Source organism: Nicotiana tomentosiformis, chromosome 2 (assembly GCF_000390325.3).
Source record: "Nicotiana tomentosiformis chromosome 2, ASM39032v3, whole genome shotgun sequence".
Lineage (NCBI taxonomy): Eukaryota > Viridiplantae > Streptophyta > Magnoliopsida > Solanales > Solanaceae > Nicotiana > Nicotiana tomentosiformis.
In genome coordinates this window covers 27,319,840-27,343,904 of record NC_090813.1, presented here as the reverse complement: position 1 = coordinate 27,343,904, position 24,065 = coordinate 27,319,840, and the positions used below count along the sequence as shown (strand labels likewise).

General features: G+C 35.9%; 1 protein-coding gene and 1 pseudogene across 1 annotated transcript; one reads left to right on the top strand and one right to left on the bottom strand.

Annotated features, from left to right (window-relative positions):
• Window positions 1–15,871, top strand: part of LOC104112994 (aspartic proteinase 36-like) — a 32,712-nt pseudogene extending 16,841 nt beyond the window's left edge.
• Window positions 15,872–22,031: 6,160 nt separating this feature from the next.
• On the bottom strand, window positions 22,032–22,403 carry LOC104098448 (protein yippee-like At5g53940). Its single transcript, XM_009605186.1, has one exon. It carries the CDS (start codon window positions 22,401–22,403, stop codon window positions 22,032–22,034), a length of 372 nt encoding a protein of 123 aa, XP_009603481.1.
• Window positions 22,404–24,065: the final 1,662 nt, after the last annotated feature.

Below are 24,065 nucleotides of genomic sequence, written 5' to 3'. Positions count from 1 at the left end.
AATTACTTGTGGAAGAAGTGTATGATTTTAGATATTTGAATAAATAAACCATCATATACCAATACCCTACAACCCAACAATTGAAGCCCAAACTCATTAGGGTCCAAATCTTCCCAACTTTAAAGCAAGTTTGAATACCATATTTCCAAAAACATAATTAAGCATATAGCATTTAAGGACTAACTTACATTATTATTTATAAAGTTTAAAGGAAAATAAATAAAATCAAATGAAATAAGATAAAAAGAACAGAGGGAAGAATAAACCTTTAATGCAAAATTTTCAATTAAATGAGTCTCCAAGAACACGTACAATAACTCAGACGAACGTCGAACAAGCATAAGCGACGAATAACATCAAACCTAGTGACCGGAGTTCCAACAGAATCCTTGACCTCTACTATTGACTTCACTTTTTGGCGTGTAAAATAGGACGTTATGAAGTATTTTTGTTGGATTTTGGGTGATGACTTGTTGGATTGTTTGAAAGAAAGACGAAGAAAGAATGACACGAGTAGAAATTCCCTTAGCGTAGAAGAAGAAAAAATAATTTCTCTCAATTCCCTCCCCCCTTCTTTTTTTCTCCTTCTCCCCCTTCTTTTCTCCTCACATTTCTCTTCTATTTATAGAGGGAAAGAAATCGGAATTCTTTTAGATATTCTTTATTTATTATTTTTTAATTAAAAAGAATTCTCACTTCCCATTTTTTTTCCTTTTAAAAAAAAAATAATTCCTCACTTTCCTTTACTTTTATTTTTTAATTTCCTACCTTTTTTACTTTATTTTTTTTTTCCCACTTATTTTACTTTTCTTTTATTAATTTCCACTTATTTTACTTTTTTTTTAAAAAAATTTCACTTTCTTTTACTTTTTTAAAAAAAGAAATTTAGCTACCTTTACTCTTATTTTTCTAATTTCATCTTTCTTTTACTTTTCATTTTTTAAGATTTTCACATTCTTTTACTTTTATTTTTTATAATTTTTAACTTTCTTTTACTTTAAAAAAAAAAATCAATTTCCACCTACTTTTACTTTTAATTTTTTATTCCATACTTTTAATTTTCCTATTATTCTAATTCCATCAGAAAATTAAAAAAAATATTTAATTCTTTCGTTTATTTTAATTTATTTTATTTTAAAATAAAGATAAAAAATAAAAAGAATACTAATAGTAATAATTTGACCTTTTAATTTATTTTTAATTCTTACCCTATATTAAAAAAAATGTACCAAATCTAAAAAAAATATATATTAAATTTCTAAAAATATTTACATAGTAAAAGGTGGTAAAAATTCAAATATAGTCAAAAATTAGGTGCTCACAACTGTCACTCTTTGCTTGGAAACATGAAGAGTTTTCAGGCAAAGACTAGGTGAGCCATGTGACTAATTTTTGACCAAACCGTTATTCAAAAGGAAAATAAATAAAAGATAGGGTGCAACCGAGTCCTGGTTTTGGACAACCTACATATCCCGGGTTATAGGGAAATCGGGTCACGTGTAGTTCAAGGAGAATGGTGGAATGATGAGTTAAGGAGTCGAGTGAGATTCCGGCGAAGCTCCGGTCTGCGGTCCTGCTATTATAAAAAAGAAACTAAAGGAGCCTATCAGCTATGAGTTACAAGATTCATATCTACGCGTCTTCTGAAACTTGATCTTGAATCTTGACTGGTTTTTCATGCAGACTCTGATCTAAACCTTGATGCTTGCTAGCTGTAGGTGCTAGTTTCATTGTTCTATAGCTTCTTCTAATCAAAACAGGACCCCAATGCTCGTGGCTTCAGTCATGTCTTGAGCATTCCACATCTTTTCAACTGCTTTTGCATTTTGGATTCACCTATTTTTTCTTTTCATTTATTCTGAATTGAGACTTCTTCTTTTGGTCATCTCGAACCCTGTGTCTCGAGGTAAAACCTACTCAGACACCAAAACAAATAAACGAACAAAATTTTTCTGTCCCAGTTTGCACTAGGAAAATTTCGGGAGTTATTGTAACAAATATCTAAACTACTTCTTTATTGAAAGCAATAAAAGGTCGGGAATGGTGTACCCCGAAAATAAAAACAGAGACTAGGGAATTGAGACCCTATATCTAAAATGAAAGAAACTAGGGAGTGGAGACCCTATATTGGAAAAACAACTAGGGATTGGTGTACCCTGATACTGGTAAGGAAATGTAACCAGGGGTTGGTACCCTGTATTACGGAAAAAGAATGTAATCAGGGGTTGGTACCCTATATTACTGAAAAGAATATAGTCATGGGATTACGTTCTGTATTACTGAAAGGAAATGTAACTAGGGGATGACACTCTGTATTACGAAAAAGAAATGTAACCAGGGGTTGGTGCCCTATATTACTGAAATGAAAATGAATCCCCTAAGCAAAAAGGTTATACCTAGGTTAAACTGCGAACAGCGAGCCTGGGCGAAGAGTATTTCTACCCGGAATATGAGCTGGATCCCCCAAGGCGAAAAATTTCTACCTGGGTTAAGCTACGTAAAACAACCTAAGTGAAGAGTACTTCTACCTAGAATATGAGTTGGATCACCTTAGGCAAAAAGGTTCTACCTGAGTTAAGCTATGTAAAACATCCTGAGCGAAGAGTACTTCTACCCGGAGCTATGAGCTGGACCCCCCTAGGCGAAATGGTTCTACCTGGGTTAAGCTACGAAAAACAACCTGGGCGAAGAGTACTTCTACCCGGAACTATGAGCTGGATCACCCTAGGTGAAAAGGTTCTACCTGGGTTAAGCTACGAAAAACAGCGTGGGCGAATAGTACTTCTACTCAAAACTATGAGCTGGATCCCCCTAGGCGAAAAGGTTCTACCTGGGTTAAGCTACGTAAAATAACCTGAGCGAATAGTACTTCTATCCGGAACTATGAGTTGGATCCCCATAGGAGAAAATGTTCTACCTGGGTTAAGCTACGTAAAACAACATGGGCGAAGAGTACTTCTACCCGGAACTATGAGCTGGATCCCCCTAGGCGAAAAGGTTCTACCTGGGTTAAGCTACTAAAAACAACCTGAGCGAATAGTACTTCTGCCCAGAACTATGAGCTGGATCCCCCTAGGCGAAAAGGTTATGCCTGGGTTAAGCTACGTAAAACATCCTGGACGAAGAGTACTTTTACCCGGAACTATGAGCTAGATCCCCCTAGGCGAAAATGTTCTACATGGGTTAAGCTACGTAAAACAACCTGAATGAAGAGCACTTCTACCCGGAAACTATGAGCTGGATCCCCCTAGGTGAAAAGGTTCTACCTGGGTTAAGCTACGTAAAACAACCTGAGCGAAGAGTACTTCTACCCGGAACTATGAGTTGGACCACCCTAGGCGAAAAGGTTCTACCTGGGTTAAGCTACAAAAAACAAGCCTGGACGAAGAGTACTTCTACCTGGAAATATGAGCTGGATCCCCCTAGGAGAAAAGGTTCTACCTAGGTTAAGCTACAAAAAACAGCCTGGGCGAAGAGTACTTCTACCCGGAACTATGAGCTGAGTCCCCCTAGGCGAAAAAGTTTTACCTAGTTTAAGCTATGTAAAACATCATGAGCGAAAATTACTTCTACCCGAAACTATGAGCTGGATTCCCCTAGGCGAAAATATTCTACCTGGGTTAAGCTACTGTAAAAAAAACCTGAGCGAAGAGTACTTCTACCCGGACTTATGAGCTGAATCCCCCTAGGCAAAAATGTTCTATCTGGGTTAAGCTACTGTAAAATAACATGAGCGAAGAGTACTTCTATCCGGAACTATGAGTTGAATCCCCCTAGGCGAAATGGTTCTACCTGAGTTAAGCTATTGTAAAACAACCTGAGCGAAGAGTACTTCTACCCGCAACTATGAGCTGGATTCCCCTAGGCGAAAAGGTTCTACCTAGGTTAAGCTACGAAAAACAAGCCTGGGCGAATAGTACTTCTACCCGAAAATATGAGTTGGTCCCCCTAGGCGAAAAGGTTCTACCTGGGTTAAGCTACGCAAAACATCTTGGGCGAAGAGTACTTCTACCCGGAACTATGAGCTGGATCACCCTAGGTTAAAAGGTTCTACCTGGGTTAAGCTACATAAAACAAGCCTGGGGGAAGAGTACTTCTACCCGGAACTATGAGTTGGATCACCCTAGGCGAAAAGGTTCTACCTGGGTTAAGCTACAAAAAATAAGCCTGGGCGAAGAGTACTTCTACCTGGAAATATGAGCTGGATCCCCCTAGGCGAATAGGTTCTACCTGGGTTAAGCTACGAATATAATCTGTAATAGTGATGCATGCTGAAAATAAAAGAAAAATATATATAAAATCACCTTTGGTGACATTCATCCTTTAGGAATCTCCATTCTGCACTTCTTTGATCCTGCTACAAACAAAGAAAAATTGTGAGTTTTAAAAGTGGTGGTCGGTTTATGACCTTAATTTCTTTGGCAGCTTGGCTTTGTGCCCATCTTCTTTTGATGATGATTTCAACCTGCCACTAGATGTTTCGTGAATACCACTTGCATTTCTGGCCCCCTTTGGCAGCTTGGCTTTGTGCCCATCTTCTTTTGATGATGATTTCAACCTGCCACTAGATGTTTCGTGAATACCACTTGCATTTCTGGCCCCGGAGAGCCTTTGATTTCAAACTTTTACATGACGGTTGGTCACATGGGACTTAACCTTTTCAACTTTATTTTGCCTTTATGGCATTTCACTTTCGACTTCTTTCGTCCAAAACTTTCAATTTCAGAGCATAGTGGAACCTTTGCCTTTTCAAACTTTGCCAAAACGGTTAGCCACTTGGGACTTAACCTATTCAACTTCATTTTGCCTTGTAGGCACTTTCAATTTGATTTCCTCATTTCGAGAGTTTTTGATTTCAAAGCATCAGCCACCATGGCCAATCGGGGTTGACTTGATGCCCCTACCAAGGCTGGGTGCCTCTTGAATATTAGCTTGTATCAAACGAAAGCCCTGTAAATCAGTTTTGCTATCCCTTCATTGCCTTAATTTTGGAATAAAGTTAGGCCGAAAGGGATTCAAAGAACAACAAACAATGGAATGGACAATGAATTTAGATAAGAGATATCCCTTTCGGGGGAAGGAAAGAAGGACTTATCTGGAGTATATGCGGACTTCAATGAACATGACATGCCTTTTGGACTGGATGCCCGATCTGTGTCCACTGTACGACTCTCAGAAATTTATCACAACTTTTGCCTTGAAACCGAGAAACCTGGCCTAAGACTATGTCAATGCTAATGGGTGTGAGGATCCTCTTTTCGATCAGTGGTGCCCTTTGCGGGTTTTCACCAACTGACCTCTCTCATTTCTCTTCTAGACATCGCCTTATAGTGCTCTTTGCGAGTTTTCACTAACAAGACTCTCATTTTGGTTTCTTTACTAACCATCGCCTTGCAGTGCTCGTGAGGGTTTTCACCAATAAGACTCTCTCATTTTAGTTCTCTCATTGTGTTGTATCAATCCAATTAATTGTATCCTCCAATTCTTAACATTCTCGTTGATTGATCGGAAGGACTGGGAAAGGATTTGGGTAAAAATGATTTGGATTGAATTACAGCTTTGGAACCTTTCAGGCAAAACCATCGCCAAACCATTGTAATATCTGCCCCAGTTTCAACTTTTGTGGGAATGTGAATTTTTATTTTGGTGTGACTTAACCCCAGAGAGAGGCTGCCTACTTATCCTTTCGGAATCAAGTCAAACATAGTTCAATGAAACATGAACTTGTTTGGATTTTTGTTCTGTTTTCTCTCTCTCTCTCTCTCTCTCTCTTTCATTTTTTTCATTTCATTTCCTTTTTGTATTTTCATTTTTTTTTTCATTTTTTTCATAATAACTTCCAGGTTCCAAAGAGGGTAATAAAAAAAAAAAAAGAGCCGGCTCAAATGGTTTACAAAGGGTTGAGTATTTGGATAGTGTGAAAGAAAGCCTTCTTCATCCCAAATGGAGAACATTAATGATATATAGAGGATCTAACATAGTACCTTTTGACTACATTCACGTTGACAGTTGTTTCAGGGACATTTCCTTTGATGCTTCCCAGGTACAACACTCTCTTTTGCAGTACTATCGTTACAATGTATGAACATTTCCAATTTGAAGCCAATTTTCCTTTAACTTCTTCATGAGGTGGGAGGATACGTCTCAGAATGAATTGTCCTATTTTGAACTTTTTGGGCTGCACTTTCTTGTTGTAGGCACGGTCCATTCTTTGTTGGTACAATTGCCTATGGCAAACTGCGACCATCAGTTTTTCATCAATCATAGTTAATTGTTCCAAATCGGTTCTTGACCTCCTCAATCTCGACTTCAACAATGATCCGAAGAGAGGGAATTTCAACTTCTTCCGATTTCATTTGGACTTGGCTTAGGCCTAATGTTCCAATTCTTTATTTATTTTCTCACAAGCCTTATCTTCAACACATTCTGCTTCTTGATTCATTTTTTCGAGGTCTGACAGCGTTTTAGGATCTGGGCATGAAGTCCGCAAACATGTCATATTATAAAAATCTGCATTAACAGAATTGAAAAGGGAATAAGAAAGGTGACAAGATTAAGAAAAAAGACATTCCTGGACAATGAAATATTAATTTCATTTAATTGATATTTTTTTAATTTGATTTTCTTTTTGAATTTTAAAGGTAAAAGGGTTTACATCAGAAAGTAAGACAATAAAATAAAAAAATTCGGATTACACCTAAAATAATCCGGACGCAGAAAAGATAGCAAGACTGGCTACCGAGACTTCCGTCTGATGGGGGACTTTCAGGCTTGGCGACCGTTTTTTGGCTTTTCTCCTATCTCGGCAATGACTATAATGGCCTTCAGTGCCGGATCAAATTCTTCATCCTCGTAAATCATTCTGACTATTGGCCTAGTGTTGTGAGCAGGCAACGGATTGTTCGTCACATCATGAGCCTCTTCGTCCCGAAGAACGATTCTTTCAGCTTCAATCAAGTCTTCAACTGCCCTCTTGAGGGTCTAACAGTCCTCCGTACTGTGTCCCACTGCTCGAGAGTGGTATTCACATCTAGCATTAGCTCGGTGCGAGGGGACTCGGGGTTCGGTCGGTTCGAGGCCACTGGCTGTAACAAACCTAGCCTGATTAGCTTTTGGAACAAGCTTGAATATGATTCACCAACATGGATGAACTTATTCCATCTCCAGAGGCTCTTTTTTTTTTTTCATATCTTGATTTTTTTTTTTTTGTTTGTTGTTTTTTGCTCTTTATTTTTCTCTGATATTTTTTGTTACTCTTTTCTTTATTTTTCACTCAATATTTGTTTTGATTTATTTTTTCACTCAATTTATTTAAGGCTATGATCGAATGCGATAGGGATTGCCTACGTATCATGACGTCGCATGAATCAAATTATTACGTAGTTCAAGAATACCAGAAATAAAGTAAATAAGCTAACTCTTTTTCTAATTTATTTATCAATCTTTCTTTTTTGAAAATCATACCACAAAAGCTCCTAACAAGGAAAATATTTTAGATTTTGAATTTTTCTCTATTTGTTTTATTCGAAATTTTCGAAAGAAAGAGTACTAAACAAGAAAGAAAATATTTTTGGATTTTTATTTTTTATTTTTTTATTTTTTGATAATTTTCGAAAGAAAGAAAATATTTTTTTGAATTTTGAATTTATTGTTTTTAATTTATTTTTTTTGGAGAAAGACTTTTGAAAAAGGAAGAAAATATTTTTGGATTTTTAGATTTGACGACTAAAAGAAAGATTTCTAAAGAAGGAATTAAAGAAAAATAGTTTTGGATTTTTTAAAAATAATTGGGGCCGAAACCGATGAGATTTGCCTACGTATCTCACATCCGGTGAGAATCAGACCCGCGTAGTTCGATCCATTTTGACATAATAGGGGAAATATAACACTTGAAATGCCTTTTTTTTTCAAAATTTGGGCAGAGTTTCGGGATTTTTCAAATACCGTAATTTTAGAAACCGGATGAATTTTCTCTCCTACCTCTCACCCTGCTTTTCTCAATTTTCTGTTTTTATTCTAGAAGCCAGTCAACATGTAAACCAGATCAAACAAATTGGACAAGTAGCACGCAGGATGCATTAGGATGGTCTTTTATTTTGGGTACACCTATCCTAGACGGACCCAACCTCTATATTGAGTCTCCAAAGTCAAATGCACGTGATGCAAACAAACATTCCTACTAGAGATCCGGCATGAGGCTATGTTATTCTAGGTTTAAATCCTCGGGGTGTGTTTTAGACCTGGCTTACCCAAGCGGACAGCTCGAGCCGAGGTAGGGGCAATGTACCGGGAGCACGAAAGTCTACCCGGCCTAGTTATTGATCCAGTCTCATTCTATTTCGTATGACCTGTAACAAAAAAGTGGGTCACGCGCACGTGTACACCATAAATTCAGAAGACTCAGAAGGGAGGCGTAAAAAGGCAGTTTATATAATTCAAATATTATCAAAGCGGTAAATGAGCAGCAATTAGCACATTAGGCCTACAAACACAGTAGTATCAGCAATCAAGAAAGCCTAGTATATCACATTACAAGCTAGAATTCTGAACCCTAAATCAGAGATTCTAGGTTCTTTTCCCCAGCAGAGTCGCCAGAGCTGTCACACCTCTTTTTGCCCCAAAAGATATATGTTTTATGGATTATTGTGGGTTAAAGAGTTTTTTCAATTAAAGTGATAAATTTGAATAAGGATTATTTTATTTACAGAGTCGCCACTTGGAATTGATTTTTTGGGTGTTCCAAGTCACTTTTTATTTGAATCCCTAGTCAAAAGAAGGTTTGACTCTATTATTATTGGTATGCGAAAATAAAGTCCAGGTAAGGAATTCTGTTGACCGGGGAGAAGGTGTAAGGCATTCCCCGAGTCCCGTGGTTCTAGCACGGTCGCTTTATTGACTACAACTTGGCTTGAATTAAGTTTAGATAAACTGTGATTTATTAGTTTTCATATTTTATCTGTCCGCTTTTATATTAAAATATGGAATTATCTTTGAAACGAATCACGTGTGTGAATCCGTTTAGTTTATTGTGCCAAAATCATGTCACGTATACGTGCACGCAATTAATAGCATTTTTATTATATTTAAGGTTATTTCGCCCAAAGTTGCGCGAACGCATACCTTGATTTTAGTTTTGGGAATCGTAATTATGTCACTCGAACGTATACATAATCACGATGATTCAATTAATTATGAGTACGCCTAAAGCATTCTAGCGCATTCATGATTTGTTTCTTTCCTAAGTTTGAGATTATTGTGAAGGCCATGAATTATGTAATTACTTGTGGAAGAAGTGTATGATTTTAGATATTTGAATAAATAAACCATCATATACCAATAATCTACAACCCAACAATTGAAGCCCAAACTCATTAGGGTCCAAATCTTCCCAACTTTAAAGTAAGTTTGAATACCATATTTCCAAAAACTGATTAAGCATATAGCATTTAAGGACTAACTTATATTATTATTTATAAAATTTAAAGGCAAATAAATAAAATCACATGAAATAAGATAAAAAGAACAGAGGGAAGAATAAACCTTTAATGCAAAATTTTTAATTAAATGAGTCTCCAAGAACAGGTACAATAACTCAGACGAACGTCGAACAAGCATAAGCGACGAATAACATCAAACCTAGTTAACGGAGCTCCAACAGAATCCTCGACCTCTACTATTGACTCCACTTTTTGGCGTGTAAAATAGGACGTTATGAAGTATTTTGTTGGGTTTTGGGTGATGACTTGTTGGATTGTTTGAAAGAAAGACGAAGAAAGAATGACACGAGCAGAAATTCCCTTAGCGTAGAAGAAGAAAAAATAATTTCTCTCAATTCCCTCCCCCTTCTTTTTTTCTCCTTCTCCCCCTTCTTTTCTCCTCACATTTCTCTTCTATTTATAGAGGAAAAAAAATTGGAATTCTTTTAGATTTTTTTTATTTATTATTTTTTAATTAAAAAGAATTCTCACTTCCCATTTTTTTTCCTTTTAAAAAAAAATAATTCCTCACTTTCCTTTACTTTTATTTTTTAATTTCCTACCTTTTTTACTTTACTTTTTTTATTTTTTTACTTATTTTACTCTTCTTTTATTAATTTCCACTTATTTTACTTTTCTTTTTTAAATTTTCACTTTCTTTTACTTTTTAAAAAAAAAGAAATTCAGCTACCTTTACTTTTATTTTTTTAATTTCATCTTTCTTTTACTTTTCATTTTTTTAAATTTTCACATTCTTTTACTTTTATTTTTTTAATTTTCCACTTTCTTTTACTTTTTTTAAAAATTAATTTTCACCTACTTTTACTTTTAATTTTTTATTCCATACTTTTAATTTTCCTATTATTTTATTTCCATTCGAAAATTTTAAAAAATATTTAATTTTTTCGTTTTTTAAATTTATTTTATTTTAAAATAAAGATAAAAAGTAAAAATAATACTAATAGTAATAATTTGAACTTTTAATTTATTTTTAATTCTTACCGTATATTAAAAAAATATAAAAAATCTAAAAATATATATATTAAATTTCTAAAAATATTTACATAGTAAAAGGTGGTAAAAATTCAAATATAGTCAAAAATTAGGTGCTCACACGTTTTTGAGAGGAACTTTTGATGAAGGGAAAGCACAGAGCTGCCGTGGAGGCCGAGTTTCATCTTTCTTCCACCAAACTTAGTAATTTTTATGTTTCATTGTATGATTTGTCGTTTGGCTACCATGTCTATGTGGAGCTAAACTTCACGTTCTAGGGTTGTGGTTCTTTCATGACTATTGTTATTCGGATATTGATTTTGATTTCTTATTTATCATATTGGTTTATTTATTCAAAAAAAAAAGTCCCTTTGGGATCATTTCTTCTCATTCAACACCATCCACAATGTAGTCATATGGGGTTCGAGAGCTTTGTTTAGGCGGAGAACTTTTCGGGACAAGTGTTAGTGTGTCACTTGTGTTTGCCTCTTCGTGAGGTTGTTCTCTCGATATTTTGTACTCATTGCTCATCTCCGCTTGTAGACGTCGGTCAATTGACTGCATCACGTTAAATGTTTGTCTCTTTTGGTAGATTTCTCTTTTGTTGTCTGATTTATCGTTGTTCAAGGTTTGTTTTAGTAACTTCCGCATGACACCTGATTATTTCGATCCTAACAGTCGGATCCTCCAAAAATGTTGTTGCATCTATATCGGATCCTCCTAAAATGCGAGCCGTATCTCAGCACCCGAATATTTAATTAATTAAAAATAAAGATCAAGTCATAATTACACAAAATTTGTTGGTACTTAAATTTTATGTGATGAGGAATCTGACAGTTAGATCCGAACCGAACCATTGGGATACCTGTACCTGTATCCGAGCAACATAGTTTCTCAAAATAGTTTACATGTAAATATGGAGGACGACATCGATACTCACATGGAAATCTTTCATTATCTTCAACAAATTTTAGTATTAAATGCCAGATGAGTTGCTCTTCACAAGTAGGTTATTAAATGGAATTTACCAATAAATATAGATTACTTCCATGTATTCAACACCTATTCCTCTTTTGTTAGATTTTGATGGTCCCTGACATTGCTTCTGCTTCCTTTCAGTTATTAGCACTGATAACTGTCTGTACTCAGAAAGACAATGGTTGAGGTGTACATCCATTTATTTCTTTGCTCCACTCTTGCAGGGGTCATTACAATGTATATCTACAGAGCATTGCCGTCAATGGGCAAACTATGCCGGTTGATCCAGCAGTTTTTGCGATCTCTGGTGATCGAGGAACCATTGTTGATTCTGGTACAACTTTAGCTTATCTTACTGCAGAAGCTTATGAACCTTTGTCAATGCTGTAAGTGTTCTCCCAATTTGGTCTAGGATTCTCAAAATATATACGAGTGTATTCCTATGTTGAGTCATGAGTGAACTTATTGTATTTGCCCATTAACCTAAATTCTTATGGTTAATAATCCAGAGATAAGGCTTTGAATGCCAATCCTAACATGAATGCCTAAGGTCAATGATGATATTCCTATCCCACAAGCTAATTAGTCATCGTTTCCAGTGGGATTCTGGACGGGATATATTAATCAAAGGCTATCCAATTCAGGTTTTTAACTTAAGTTCTCTTTCCTGGTAAACTTAAATTACCTTGGCAATTTAATCGGCGATCAAGTAATCAAAAATGCTAAGAGCAGATTTAGGTAAAGAATTCTAGCAATCAACATATAATAGTCAAGAACATATGATATTAATCAAAACCCTGAATCCACAAAAGAATCTAAGCCCTAAAAAAGGTATGTAGTTCATATAGACATGCTAGAGCAAATCAAAGTATTCAAAACACAGTGTTATTGTGTAACAGTGGAGATAGAAAAACTTATTGGGTCCTTGATCTTTGATGAAGCTTGATTCTTCTTATTCCACGAAGTTCTCTATGAAAACCAACAAAGTCGAACCGCTAAAATGCCTTGGCCAGATGGTCCTTTCAGGAAGGATGATCCCTCTATCTCGTGTTCTCCACTTTTTCTTCCTTTTGATCTCAAAATGCTTCCAAAGCACCAAGATCTAACAAACTAACCACATTGGTATTAATTCAAAGTGATAAATTCTCAAAAGTAAAGCAAAACCTATGCGAAAAGATATGATTAACTCGATATAAAATGGACTTATCATCTGCCTCCCCCTTAGATTAAACGTGGTCCAGACTAAGCCTGAAATAGGCCAAGTCTGTTCATATATAAAAAAATTTTCTTCCCAAATCAAGATGACAGAACTAGATGAACTTTACTACTTGTTAATCCAATAAAGGTAGTTTCATAACACTGGCCACATCTAGGACATGCTCATCAGCTGAAGGACTTAATTTGAAGTGTCCATTTTTACAAACTTCATTTCCTCTTTCATAATCAAGACTGATGGGTGGGAGCGTTTCCTTGTCTTCCCACAATCCTCCTTGCTGGTAAAATGTTTCATAAGGGTACTCCATGCAAGATGGTTGACTGCTTATTTTGTGTACTGATATTCCACGACATATATTACAAACTGTACCCAAACATTATCCTCAGCAAATGATCTATTGCGGAAACTTCTTTCTAGTACAAAGTGAATTCCAATTTTTTTTCTGTTACATTGAAGGCTATGTACCTTTGCAAGGAAGGTTGCTAATTTTGCTGTTCTCTTTTCTTTATTTTAACTTATTCATCTGCAGATAACTGCCGCTGCTTCACCTTCAGCCAGGCCAGTCATATCAGGAAGAAGGCCGTGCTATCTAGTTTCCTCAAGGTTCGTTGTTCTGTGTTTAATTGAATTGAAGTTATTATGTACCTCAATGGTCTCTACACAATTCTTTCGTGACTTGGGTGTGGCACCCTGTTTCTCAAACAGCATAGCCGATATGTTTCCTCTATTTTCTCTAAACTTTGCTGGTGGTGCATCCATGGATTTAAGACCAGCGGACTACCTTGTGCATATGGGCTTTTATGTGAGTGTTGAAACCTGCATTTGTAATTTAAACGTCTTCTACTGAAAAGTTATATTAAACCTTGTCACTTTCATGATTTATCTGCTATTTTTATGAAGTACAAAGATAAGTGACTCTATTATATGTGTTAAACAGGAAGGTGCTGCTATGTGGTGCATTAGCTTTCAAAAAGATGATGCAGGCGTAACAATTTTAGGAGGCTGGTTTCCGGATAATGGTTACGTCTCATACTTCCGTTACTTCATTCTACATTTTAGCTTCTTTAGTGGGTGCTTATCATTGTGCGTGATATCTGTATACTTGTGTGCTCAAGTATTGTCGGTGCTTAGAAAACCTTTCATATTGATATCTTTATCATTTGAAATGTCACAGAATTTTCATTTTGTGCTGTCAATTACTTTCTTTACTCATGGATGAAAAGTTTGCTTCCTTCTTGGCCCAGATGCATTTCCTGGCATTACTGGATTCTTAGTACTTTTCGCGGACAAAATTTTTCAAAGATTTAGACGATTGATTCTGTGTGTTTTCAGTGAGTGAAGCAGTTGTTAATAAGCTGAAAGGTAGCATGTATAGTCACAGGCAGTTGTTCTCTGATGTTCAAAGAGAGCAGAAAGTGGCATTCATGGATAGTTGATTGGTGGAAAGATTTTAAAGGGAATCTGATTATCCTTCCATTTTCAAAAGTTCTTCCTAAGGTTGTGCCGTGATCTTTCTGTTTCTGTGATAATGTTGGTTCGAAGGTACTTGTATAGGTGAGGGAGATTCTTGTCCATTTGGAGCGTTTATAGAAACGGATGCATAGTCTTGACGTAGTTAATGGCCATATAATGTAGCAGCCTTTTGTATAATCCTGGATTTATGATTGTCTTATTGTTGATAAAAAGTGAAACGAGTATCCCCTCTGTGGAACTTAAGTTATTTGTTTGGGGTTGTATATTGTTCTTTCTCTTTCCTGTTAACTTTGCGGCTTCTTCTTCCTCTTCACAGCAAGTAACAGTGAACTCAAATTGAAGAGTTGAGGTCCAAAGTGCTTGTAGATATGTTCCAGTGGTCCATTTTTGAAAACTCAAGCCAAAAGCATCCGTTTTCAGAATCTATCTATCTATCCACACACACATTGCACCTGCACGTGGCCGCTGACTGAAACAAAACAAGTACCTTTTGTGAGCAGTGATGACCAAAGTTTGCTTATCTTAGTTTTGGTAAATATAATGCAATGTGGATCAATTTTATGTGTGCATGTGTACTTGAGTACCTTCTCCTGATACCCTCCCAGAATTTCCACTCTCTGAAATAACAGACTATGTAACACTAGATCGCTCACGGGGGAAGAGAGGGGGACTGGGGGGAACGGAATGAAATGAATTTTTTTTAAAAGCTGAAGTCGCCTAAGGTAAGTGGTTATAGGAGTCATATGTTCTATTTGATTTGGAGTGGAAATGCTGAAAATGTGTCCCAATGTGGTTTACCATACAAATATTATATTTATTGGTTTCCTAATTGCATTACTTGCATCATTACTGTGAGAGAGTGGAGAATCTAGAGTAAAGATGGAAACTAGTTGGCACTCACTTCTCTTTCTCTTGTTGCTCAGATCTTGTTCTTAAAGATAAGATCATTGTATATGACTTGGCTCGGAAAAGAATTGGATGGGCAGATTATGATTGTAAGTACTCTTCTTTCAGATTTGGTTCTTGACATCACTTTTAATCCACATTGCTTCCTTTTTTGGAGTCATTGATAAATATACATCCTAGCAATTCTCTATCATGAGGGAGCTACAATATTCATTTACAAAATCTTTTATTATAGGTTCATCACCTGTGAATGTTACTACAACCTCCGGCAAGGATGAATTTATCAATGCTGGACAATTAAGTGTGAGCAGCTCATCAAGCAGGCTGCACTTCAATCTGCGACATGCTAGTACTAATGCCCGTCGTTTACTTTTTTTGGTGCTGATGATAGGTTTCCCATTTTGGAGCTTGACTTCAGTTTTATCTTGCCATATTTTCCTCAATATCAGTTTTATCTTGGCTAGCAATTGCGGCGTCAATTTGATTCCTGCAATTAACTTTTGCACCAAGCTTATATCCATCATCATTCATGTACAGAAGAGGGCTTTTCCTTTCTTCTGACATTCATCACACACCCTTTTAGATGTCTCTGTCTTGACTTGCATGTATGTAATATGGTCATTATTTTGTCAAATAGAGTCCATCTCACATAAGCATAAGCATCTTTGCAAAGTGTAGACTTTGTTGGCAATATTCTTTGGGACCCAAAAATATTGCATTGTGTGTTGGACATCATTTGCACAAGTTGTATCTCTTCTTTTACACCAAAGAGGTCAAGACTTTTTTGCCTATAAAAGGGAAGGCCATTAGTTCATTTTAGACACACCAACAAGACTTGAGTCTTCATTTCTTGTTTCTTCCTTTCTTCCTTTATTAAGAGTGTTTTGTATGAGAGTTAAGTGTTGGGAAGCACTTGTGTGAACCCTTTCTTTGGAGTGATCTTGTGAGGTTATTCTCTTAGGGTATTTGGGATTAATTAGAGTGTTTACTCTAATTTTGTACTCTCTTTTGTACTCTTATTGTTATAGTAAATTGCTCCTCTCCGCTTGTGGACGTAGGTCACTTTGACCGAACCACGTTAAATTTGTGTCTTCTTTATCTACTTTAATTGTCGTTGTTATCAACTTCCATTGTCTTTGTTATTGTCATTATACCGTTGTTTGGCTAAATTCTGCACTACCCGAATTTCTGATCTTAACAAATTGGTATCATAGCCGGATCTAACCAGGTTAGTTTCAATAGCCAAAATGACTCTAACAAAGACCTATGTTGAGAAATTTGACCGAAGAGCAAAATTCGGAATGTGGCAATTAAAGATGGAAGCTATCCTAATTCAGGATGGCTTAGACTTGGCGTTGCAAGGAAATGAGAAGAAGCCGGATAAAATGACGGACGAGTAGTTTGCCATCATAGACAAAAAGGCAAAAGCAGGTATTATTTTAAATCTCTCAAATGAGGTTTTACGTGAAGTTTCTGTAGAAACCACAGCTAAAGGCATGTGAAAAAAATTGAAAACCTTATATATGAAGAGGACGGTGAAAAATAGACTTTACGTGAAGCAGAAGCTTTATACAATTCGTATGAGTGAAGGTACCTCTATTCTCTCTCATCTTGACACATTTGATTCCATTCTTATGGATTTGAGTAATATAGATGCTGAAATTAAAGATGAGGATCAAGTCGTGTTACTGCTTTGTTCTCTACCCCCATCTTTTAAGCATATAAGAGATACTATGCTTTATGCAAAGGATAATATCTCTTATAAGGATATTAAATCTATCTTAAAATCAAAAGAACAGATAGATAGTGATATTACTAGGGAAGCTAGTGTAACTCAAGCGGAAGTTGGCTTGTTTGTTAGGGGCAAATCCGACTCCAATTCTAGATACAATAATTTAGAGTGTCGCTATTGTCATAAGAAAGGTCACAATATCTCTGAATGCTATAAACTGAAAAATAAAGAAAAGCACAAAGAAAGAAAAAATGAGCACAAAAATACTGACACCGCCGAAGCTAGTGTAGCAACTGATGAGATTGAGGGAACTATATTTTTAGCAACTGAAACTAGTTTCAGATTAGACAATGAGTGGATTTTAGATTCCGGTTGTTCATATCATATGTGTCCTAGCAGAGACTTGTTTTCTACATATGATTCAGTTGCAGGTAGAGTTGTCCAATTGGGTAACAATGTTACTTGTAACGTTATTGGCAAAGGTACAATTCGGGTCAGAATGCACGATGATGTGGTGAGAACTCTCACCGATGTTAGATATGTTCCTGAGTTGAAGAAAAATCTCATATCTTTGGGCACTTTAGAATCCCTTGGGTGCAAATTCACTGGTGAAGGTGGAGTTCTGAAAATTTTTCAAGGTGCTCGTGTGATAATGAAAGCACACAGATCTGGTTCGTTGTATACTTTATTGGGCTCCACTGTTATAAGCTCTACTACAGTTTCGGTATCAGACAACTTGTCTGATTTTGATGGCATTAAATTTTGACATATGCCCATTGGGGCTTTTGCGGAGAAGGTGGAGCAAATTTACTATATCATCCAAAATTAGGCCAAGGTGGAGATTTGTAATATGGCCATTATTTTATCAAATGGAGTCCATCTCACATAAGCATAAGCATCTTTGCAAAGTGTAGACTTTGTTGGCAATATTCTTTGGGACCCAAAAATATTGCATTGTGTGTTGGACATCATTTGCACAAGTTGTATCTCTTCTTTTACATCTAAGAGGTCAAGACTTTTTTGCCTATAAAAGGGAAGGCCATTAGTTCATTTTAGACACACCAACAAGACTTGAGTCTTCATTTCTTGTTTCTTCCTTTCTTCCTTTATTAAGAGTATTTTGTATGAGAGTTAAGTGTTGGGAAGCACTTGTGTGAACCCTTTCTTTGGAGTGATCTTGTGAGGTTATTCTCTTAGGATATTTGGGATTAATTAGGGTATTTACTCTAATTTTGTACTCTCTTTTGTACTCTTATTGTTATAGTAAATTGCTCCTCTCCGCTTGTGGACACAGGTCACTTTGACCGAACCACGTTAAATTTGTGTTTTCTTTATCTACTTTAATTGTCGTTGTTATCAACTTCCATTGTCTTTGTTATTGTCATTATACCATTGTTTGGCTAAATTCCGCACTACCCGGATTCCCGATCCTAACAAATTGGTATCAGAGCCGGATCTAACCGGGTTAGTTTCAATAGCCAAAATGACTCTAACAAAGTCCTATGTTGAGAAATTTGACCGAAGAGCAAACTTCGGAATGTGGCAATTAAAGATAGAAGCTATCCTAATTCAGGATGGCTTAGACTTGGCGTTGCAAGGAAAGGAGAAGAAGCCGGATAAAATGACGGACGAGGAGTTTGTCATCATAGACAAAAAGGCAAAAGCAGGTATTATTTTAAATCTCTCAAATGAGGTTTTACGTGAAGTTTTTGTAGAAACCACAGTGAAAGGCATGTGGGAAAAATTGAAAACCTTATATATGAAGAGGACGATGGAAAATAGGCTTTACGTGAAGCAGAAGCTTTATACAATTCGTATAAGTGAAGGTACCTCTATTCTTTCTCATCTTGACACCTTTGATTCCATTCTTATGGATTTGAGTAATATAGATGCTGAAATTAAAGATGAGGATCAAGTCGTGTTACTGCTTTGTTCTCTACCCCCATCTTTTAAGCATATAAGAGATACTATGCTTTATGCAAAGGATAATATCTCTTATAAGGATATTAAATCTATCTTAAAATCAAAAGAACAGATAGATAGTGATATTACTAGGGAAGCTAGTGTAACTCAAGCGGAAGTTGGCTTGTTTGTTAGGGGCAAATCCGACTCCAATTCTAGATACAATAATTTAGAGTGTCGCTATTGTCATAAGAAAGGTCACAATATCTCTGAATGCTATAAACTGAAAAATAAAGAAAAGCACAAAGAAAGAAAAAATGAGCACAAAAATACTGACACCGCCGAAGCTAGTGTAGCAACTGATGAGATTGAGGGAACTATATTTTTATCAACTGAAACTAGTTTCAGATTAGACAATGAGTGAATTTTAGATTCCGGTTGTTCATATCATATGTGTCCTAGTAGGGACTTGTTTTCTACATATGATTCAGTTGCAGGTGGAGTTGTCCAATTGGGTAACAATGTTACTTGTAACGTTATTGGCAAAGGTATAATTCGGGTCAGAATGCACGATGATGTGGTGAGAACTCTCACCGATGTTAGATATGTTCCTGTGTTGAAGAAAAATCTCATATCTTTGGGCACTTTAGAATTCCTTGGGTGCAAATTTACTGGTGAAGGTGGAGTTCTTAAAATTATTCAAGGTGCTCGTGTGATCATGAAAGCACACAAATCTTGTTCGTTGTATACTTTATTGGGCTCCACTGTTATAGGCTCTACTACAGTTTCGGTATCAGACAACTTGTCTGATTTTGATGGCATTAAATTTTGACATATGCCCATTGGGGCTTTTGCGGAGAAGGTGGAGCAAATTACTATATCATCCAAAATTAGGCCAAGGTGGAGATTTGTAATATGGCCATTATTTTGTCAAATGAAGTCCATCTCACATAAACATAAGCATCTTCGCAAAGTATAGACTTTGTTGGCAATATTCCTTGGGACCCAAAAATATTGCATTGTGTGTTGGACATCATTTGCACAAGTTGTATCTCTTCTTTTACATCTAAGAGGTCAAGACTTTTTTGCCTATAAAAGGGAAGGCCATTAGTTCATTTTAGACACACCAACAAGAGTTGAGTTTTCATTTCTTGTTTCTTCCTTTATTAAGAGTGTTTTGTAAGAGAGTTAAGTATTGGGAAGCACTTGTGTGAACCCTTTCTTTGGAGTAATCTTGTGAGGTTATTCTCTTAGGATATTTGGGATTAATTAGAGTGTTTACTCTAATTTTGTACTCTCTTTTATACTCTTATTGTTATAGTAAATTGCTCCTCTCCGCTTGTGGACGTAGGTCACTTTGACCGAACCACGTTAAATTTGTGTCTTCTTTATCTACTTTAATTGTCGTTGTTATCAACTTCCATTGTCTTTATTATTGTCATTATACCGTTGTTTGGCTAAATTTCGCACTACTCGGATTCCCGATCCTAAGAATGTAGATAACCTATTAGTTAAGGATGGGGAAGACTTTGTTGGAGGCAAGACAATTTTTTTTCCCCAGTTCTTGCTTCTTAATGGTCAAGTTTTAGAAGGTAAAATGTCAGAAGGCATGGGCTTCTTATAGAATATCTGGTTGTGTATGAAAGAACAACTCGCCGTTCTAATCATTAGTGCTTTGTTATTTTCATCTAGTCTTGTTCGCCGTGTAACACATCTTGTGGAGAATGTGAAGAGAAGTACTTCGTTTTTTCCTCCCTTTAAAGATTTTTAATTGTCATTGTATATTGAAGAATCTGTTTGCTGGTCAATCTATGGGCTTCAGATTGATTCTGAAGTTTGGCCTCATCATTTTGTTAGGTTTGGCATGAGGGCCACTCCAAGGTTGAGTCCGCCTTTGTTGAATTGCCTGCCTAGCGGACTGGGTTAGAAAAGGTGGTGTAGAATTTCTATGGAACCTCGAGCATGAGTGGGGAATCCCTCATGCTTGCTGTTTCTGTAACTTTTTGGTGTCTTTCCAGGTATACTCGCAGGAACTGAGGTTGACTGTGTGAACATCCTCCAAATTGAAATTTTAAAAGTAGGGGGAGTTGGAGAAGAAACATAATGGTAAGCCTCCTTACTATATTGAGAGTTTGGCTATGGTATTGGGTAAGTTGCCTTTTATTGAAAAATGTAGTTAGTGTAGTTAACCATGCGTGACTAGCCGTTTGAGTTTTGTGAAGCCTCTGCACCATATGGCAGAGACACATATGGATTTTTATAAGGTAGGAGTAAGGTATGCGTATACACTACTGACTACCCTCCCCAGACTCCATTTTATGGATTACACTGGGTCTTTTGTTGTTGTTGTTGAGATGCCACTGGTGAAGTTGGCGCTAAAACTTCCTCGTGCTGCCTGAACTCTTGTTCCTTGGTGAAATAGCTGCGCACCACGGGATACACAACGCTCTAATGATTCCAAATGAATGATATGTTTACAACTTGACCAGAGGTGGATACGATACAGGTTAACGTAAACCTAGAACTCAATTATTATTGTAGTATTAACTTGAAGTCGTTATAGGAAATCATTCAAATCGTGGATTTGCCTTTGAGGGAACTTACACTCTTCTTTCGTAGTTGATTGGGGACCCATGCATGAAAAAATCTTGTCACATCGTAATCTCATGCTGAGCAATATTGTGCCCAGTAAAAGTAAAGCTTTTAGAACTCGTTTTAGACTTGTCCAACTGGACGTACCAAAAATTGTTGTAACTGAAAATTTTGACTAGACTAGAACTAATATTCCGTCGAGGTGTGATAATCTTGGTCATAAAAGATCTGTCATTGGAGTCTGAATTAAATTTAAATTTCTCTGTGAAAATTCACACAAGGTCTACACTTTATTAGCTTCTTTCTTAAAAATAAAATAAAATCAAAGAGTTACTATCCGATAGAGGGAAGAAAAAAACCAATCTTTCAAGAGCCAAAATTAAACTTCTTTGAATATATGATTCTGCTATTGATGTGAAAATGAAAAAGATAATGACAATGCTTGTATCTAGTTATGTTAATAGTACATATAGCAACAAACAACAACAACAAACAGTAAATTCAGTATAATTCCATAAGTTGAGTCTGAGAGTAATATGCATGCAGATCTTACCTCTACCTTGAGAAGGCAGAGAAGGTGTTTTCGATAGACCCTCCGTTTAAGGAGAGATGAAAAGAAAGTAGTAACAACAACATGATAATAAAAAGACGAAGCGAAAAGAGAAAATATAGCAAGATATAATAGTTCTTTTGGTAAGTAATACAAGATACAACCATAGAAATACCATTTTAATATATAAGAGAGCTGCAAAGGAAACCAAGATTATGCATCACTCATGCTTGGACTAGTATTATCAATATACAATTCAGAGTCAACAATCCCTCCTATTTCAAGAACAAATCTCCCTTCTTTATACTTGTGATTTTTGCCATTTGGGATCGCCACAAATTTCCAGCCAACAATCTGCCCACAACAACAACAAAATATATCTGCAACTGTGTGCATTTCAGAAAGTATCATTCTCTCCTCATTAGGTCCAAAATTTATATTTACCACATTTCTTAACAAGTATGCTTTTCCCATGAGAAAAAGAAAATCCTTTGAAATAAGATCATTAACAAGGGCAAGTTGGGTTTTGCAGAATTTGCAGTTGTAAGTTTTGCCTTCAAGATCCACTACAAATATCCTCCCCATTTTTTACACTAAATTAAGAGCAGAGAAATTAGAGAATATGATAGAATAGAATAGAGAAGATGGTCTCCTATTTAAAGCAAAATAAGAAATGGAATCCTTGAGTGGGTCTCTGGTATTAGAATTTTTTTTGGAAATATAATAAATTAGAGACCATTTTTAATAAAGTAACCCATTCAACATATGAATAATTTCTAGGATTTTATATTTGCTTAAAGTCAATAGACGCTTATGTATCTAATCATGCACAGACGTATAGCAACATGCCGATAAACTATGTTATATGCAGATGAAGTAACAAACTGAAAGCAAACATTGTAATAATGTACATTTGTTTTACGTGTATATAATCAATAAGTTTTTAATGCAAGTGAAGATTTGTAAAGAAGTTCGACTAAATTGCGTCAGTATTTCTTTGATTTTGTAATAGTCAACTATATATATATATATATATATATATATATATATATATATATATATATATATATATATATATATATATATATATATATGTATGTATGTATGTATGTATGTATTATCCATTTGATTAGTCGTAAGATTAGATTTTAAGTACCATAAAAATAGAAGGCATTTGAACACTTAACTATTTCACCTTAACATTTAGTTGATCCTTTTCGTAGTACAACAATCATTAAACATTACTAATTAATACAATGTATGCGTTAACGGACAAACACATTCTATTTAGCTATTGATGAGAAACTAAAATACAATCAATGGATCTATAAATATTTACTTGCATTTTGTGTCTACACCAAATGAAATAACTGTTAAAAATAAGCAAAAATACATACCAATTAATAATAATTAACTAATTAATCAATGTGCGTATGAAAAATATTATGTCTTGTATTCACTGATTTTACGTAAACATTGGGTGCGAAATTCGTTTTACTATACTATAAGAAAAGGTATAGCAAAAAGGGTAACTACTTAAAGCACTCCCAAAAATGAAAGAAATCGAATAAATAAGTGGATCTCTAGTTTTAAATTTCCAAGAAAATATATCTAATGTCAAACCACCATTTTAGAGCTACTATTAGGAAATCAAGTAATGTAAGTGTGTGCGGGTAAAATTGAGGATAAAGTTACCCCTGATTTTACGGTAAATAAACGAGAGGACAGCGCGACTCCATATGGCCTTGGGTAATACCGAAGGCTTTCACAGACCAGAACCCGAGGAGGACGAATGGTGCGCCCGGAAGCGGACACGGCCAACCATTGAGCTCGAGCAAAGAAAAGAACCGAGGCTTAGGGAAAGACAGTTAGACGAGACAAATGGGGGGCCGAAATATCCGCCCTTAACCGAATATTACGGCCCAAGTCTCGCCCAATATCAACTGCGTATCAATGTTGACCGGAAGAAGAAGATCTTTATCTTACTTAAACTTGTACTAAGATTGAAACTCCCCAACTATATAAATGAGAGAATTATTTTATTTTGAGGACCATTGTTGGCACACATACCAAGGCAATAAAATTAATTTTGGTTCTCTAGCTATTGTTCAAAGCGTTCTTCAACTATTTGTTTATTGAGTTGCAACCAAATCCATTCCAAGGGCTGGATCGGAACCAACTTCTAGCATCTAAACATAAAGCTAGACTTAATCATCCATCACACTTTGTTTGATCGCTTTATTTTCC

Excerpts from the sequence above, each read along its gene's own strand:
- LOC104098448 (XM_009605186.1), bottom strand. The coding sequence starts at position 22,403 with ATGGGGAGGATATTTGTAGTGGATCTTGAAGGCAAAACTTACAACTGC.